Here is a 4,212-nt window from a genome sequence, read left to right on the forward strand (position 1 = left end):
CCCCTTCCATCCCTTTCCCTTCCATCCTTTCCCCTTCCGTCCTTTCCCCCATCTTCTCTCTCCCTTCCCTTCCTCCCTTAACTCCATCCCTTCCGTCCATCCCTTCATTCCTCCTCTCCCTCCCTCCCTCCCTGCTGTGATGAGTTTGTTGGGTCTCACAGCAGTCTGTGAGCAGGAGGGGATACCCCAGACGTGGCTGGAGGCTGCCTGGGTATGACTAGACCTAGAGTTGCAGGGGGATGACCAAGGAGGCAACTGGGAAACTATGATTCCCACCACCCCACAGGACAACATCCGGGACAAGCTGCATCCCATCACGCTCTCCATGAGCTACTCGCTGCAGGAGAAGCCTAGAACATTCCAGTTGGGTCCCCACTCCCTTGATGCCTTCCCTGTGCTCAACCAGGACCAGTCCCATGAGAATGAGACCAAGGTGTGCTGGGGAGTGGCAGGAGGACACAGCTGGGGTGTCCTGGGGTGTGCCAGGAGCTCACAGGAACATCCCTATCCCTCCAGATCGAGTTCCAGAAGGAATGTGGCTTCGACAACAAGTGCTACAGCAACCTCCAACTCCAGAGCAGCTTTGTCACCGACCAGAACCAGCCCCTGCCCAGGTGACAGCAGATCCCTCTGTGTCCCCACCCACCTGAGGGGTCTCCAGGCTGTTGGGGTGTGCTGACCCCCCATCCACGTGCAGGTTGAACGGGACTCAGGTGCTGCAGTACAGCCGCGACGTGCGGAAGCTCTACCTGAGCATCAACATCACCAACGTGCCCACCACCCCCAGCAATGGGGAGGATGCCCACGAGGCTCTGCTCAACATCACGGTGCCCCCCAGCCTGCTGCCCTCCTCCATCCGCCCGGTATGAGGAGGGTGACCCCAACCCCCTCCCCAGCTCCACCAGGATCCAGGTGGGATTTGCCAGAATGTTCCTCATCCTCTTCCCCTCCCCAGAGCGGATCCTGTACCTTTGGGGAGACAGTGCTGTGTGAGCTGGGAAACCCTTTCAAGAGGAACCAGAGGGTGAGTGCTTCCTCTCAGATGTCCCCCAGTCCTCTTGCGGGGTTCATCAGGCAGGTGGGGTCTGACTGAGCTGCTCCATGTCCCCTCTGTGTGCAGGCAGAGCTCATCATCACCTTTGAGGCCATTGGGATCATGCTGGACACGAGGGAGATCTTGGTGTGGCTGGACCTGTCCACGTGAGTGGGAACAGACTGGGAAGAGGGGAGTCTGTCTGGTGGGCAGGATGGGGACCCTATCCTGCATGGGAGTGTGGGGACTGCCCCTCACTGCTTGGGGACTGGTGGGTGGTGGAAGATCCCACGCTGATCCCAGTCCCTTGGCAGGCAGAGCATCCAGGATGACCTGCAGCCTGTGCTGGCCAAGCTGCTGGTGGACTACAGCATCCAGTCCTCACTGAGCATGTGAGCGCAGCTGGGGTAGCCCCCCAGCCCTCTCTGTCCCCACCATCCCTCTCTGTTCCCCCCATCCCTCTCTGTCCCCCCCATTTCTTGGAGGTGTCAACTCCATCCCTCTGTCCTCTCCATCTTTGCCGCCTGAGTTTGGCTGTGTTGGGAGTAGGCACAGCCCCTGTGTCCCAGGAATGGAGCAGGGGGATGCCCCCTCTGCCTTCCTCTCCATGTGTGTCCCCCTGTCCCGTTCCCAGAGTCCCCTCCCATATCCAGTCACACTTCAGTGGGACAGTGGTGGGAGAGTCAGCCATGAAACGGGAGCAGGACGTGGGCAGTCCCCTCACCTTCGACTTCCAGGTGAGCTCTGAGGGGTGACCAATGCCAGGGGGTGGATTTAGGAGTGCTGGTCTCTATCTCCCACTCTGCTCCACAGGTGACCACCAAGGGTGAGTCCCTGGGCTCCCTGGGCACCATCCTGCTGGGATTCGAGTGGCCCTACGAGATCATCAATGGCAAATGGCTCCTCTACCCCACCGAGATCCTCGTCAACGGCAACGAGACCTGCCAACCCCCTGGGGGGGTCATCAACCCCCTCAACCTCACCGTGAGTCCCTCGGTCCCTGCCCCACTGTGTAGGTCAGTCCCTCGGTCCTTGCCCCACTGTGTAGGTCATTCCAGCCCCACAGAGCTGCCCTGGCTCTGATGGAGCTTGTGCTCTCCCAGCTCCTGGAGGACCAGGCTCCATCCCGGCGGAGACGGGAGCTGGAGCCCTCTGAGGCAGCAGAGCCTCCCATCACATTGGCCACTGCCAAGAAAAAAGCCAAGTCAGAGGTGGTACTGGTGAGTAGGGGCTGCAGAGGGTGAGGGGAGGTCCAATAGTGCACCCACTGTGCCTGCTGCTTGTTGGCAGCAGTGTGGTGATTTGGGGACTTAGTCTCCACCTTGACCCCTCCTTGTCTCCCAGAGCTGCTCTAAGGGCACTGCAAACTGCGTGTGGTTCGAGTGTCCCCTGCTCCAAACTCAGCACCCCAACACCTTCACCGTGCGTGCCCGTGTCTGGAACAGCACCTTCATCGAGGTCAGTGCCTGGGCTGGCAGGTGCAGGGGTTCAGGGCTGGGCTGAGTCCATGGGGATGTTGTTAAACATGGCACTGAGTTTGCCAGGTCTCAGCTCAGAAGACAACATGTGTCCATGTGTCCCCCACTCCATCATCCATGTCCTTCCCATATTGTATGTGTCCCCCACTCCATCATCCATGTCCTTCCCATATCCCATGTCCCCCCAACACTTCATCCATGTCTTTCCTCCTCTGTCATCCCCGTGTCCCATCATCTGTGTCCTTCCCACCTTCATTGTCCCTGTGTTCTCTTCACCTCCATCACGTGGCCTCCCCTATCACCTGTGTCCTTCCCTCCCTTATCTGTGTCCCCATCATGTGTGTCCTTCCCTACCTCATTTATGTCCCCCATCATGTTTCCCCCATCATTCATGTCTTTCCCCCATCTGTCCTCCATCATCCATATCTACCCCATCCATCATCTATGTCCTTCATCATCTCTGTCTCCTCCATCATCCATGTCTTCCTTCCCTCACCTGTCCATCATCTATGTCCTTCATCATTTGTGTCTCTCCCATCATCCATGTCTTCCTTCCCTCACCTACATCATTCCTGTGCTCCCCTTCTGTCATCCATGTCCTCTCCCTTCCATCATCCGTGTCCTCCCTCATCACCTGTGTCCTGCCTCACCTCCCTCACCCATGTGCCACGATCCATGTCCCCAGGAGTTCCATGACTATGACCGTGTGAAGGTGACAGGCACAGCGACACTCTTCCTCCGCTCCCACGTCCCCACCATCACCATGAAGAACCACACAGTGCGGGTGAGCGATGCTAGAGCCCCTGCCACAGACTGGGAGGAACTGGGGCCACTGGGAGCTTTGTCCCCCAACAAGGCTCCTCTTGGCCCTTTCAGTTCTCCGTGGACGTGGACTCAGAGCTGCAGGAGGAGCAGCCAGCAGAGATCTCACTGTGGCTGGTGTTGGTGTCGGTGGCAGCTGGGCTGCTGCTGCTGGGGATCATCATCCTTCTCCTCTGGAAGGTGAGGAAGGGCCTGGATTCCCCTCCTGGGGAGGAGAGGGTGCAGGAACCACTCTGAGCCCTGATGAGCTCGTGTCACTGGTGGCTGCCATCCTCTCCTGGTGCCTGGTGAGGGATGCTCAGGACCCCCAGGTGGAAGGTTCTCCTCCCAAGTGGAAGGTTCTCCTCCCAAGTGGAAGGTTCTTCTCTCAGGTGGAAGGTTCTCCCCCCAAGTGGAAGGTTCTTCTCCCAGGTGGAAGGTATCCCCTGTGGGTGGAAGGTTCTCCCCCCAGGTGTGGAAAATGTCCCCCTGGGAGGAAGATGCTCAGCTGCCGAACAATGAGGAAGAGGAGCAGAGAGATTCCCAACTTGGAGTGCAGAACATTTGGGAATCCACAAAAAACATCTCTCAGGTGGAAGGTTCTCCCCCCAAGTGGAAGGTTCTTCTCCCAGGTGGAAGGTATCCCCTGTGGGTGGAAGGTTCTCCCCCCAGGTGTGGAAAATGTCCCCCTGGGAGGAAGATGCTCAGCTGCCGAACAATGAGGAAGAGGAGCAGAGAGATTCCCAACTTGGAGTGCAGAACATTTGGGAATCCACAAAAAACACCCACCCAAAGCAGGGCTGGATAGTGGCACCTCCTTCCCCCTGGCTCCCCTGTGCTGCAGAGACTGTAGGACCCTCACACCCCCCTGGGGACCCCCACACCCCCCTGGGGACCCTC

The 4,212-nt window shown here is 58.5% G+C and overlaps 1 protein-coding gene across 1 annotated transcript; it reads left to right on the forward strand.

The window, feature by feature from the left end:
• Positions 1 to 265: 265 nt before the first annotated feature.
• ITGA3 (integrin, alpha 3 (antigen CD49C, alpha 3 subunit of VLA-3 receptor)) lies at positions 266 to 3,513 on the forward strand (the record flags this gene model as incomplete). Its single annotated transcript, XM_009078644.1, has 12 exons — positions 266 to 433; positions 517 to 614; positions 698 to 863; positions 956 to 1,024; positions 1,121 to 1,200; positions 1,348 to 1,425; positions 1,668 to 1,770; positions 1,847 to 2,017; positions 2,137 to 2,253; positions 2,378 to 2,491; positions 3,197 to 3,295; positions 3,388 to 3,513. Coding segments are annotated over exons 1-12 (1,389 nt in total), but the record flags the coding sequence as incomplete, so codon positions are not given.
• Positions 3,514 to 4,212: the final 699 nt, after the last annotated feature.

This window comes from Acanthisitta chloris, unplaced genomic scaffold (genome assembly GCF_000695815.1).
Source record: "Acanthisitta chloris isolate BGI_N310 unplaced genomic scaffold, ASM69581v1 scaffold42397, whole genome shotgun sequence".
Classification (NCBI taxonomy): Eukaryota; Metazoa; Chordata; class Aves; order Passeriformes; family Acanthisittidae; genus Acanthisitta; species Acanthisitta chloris.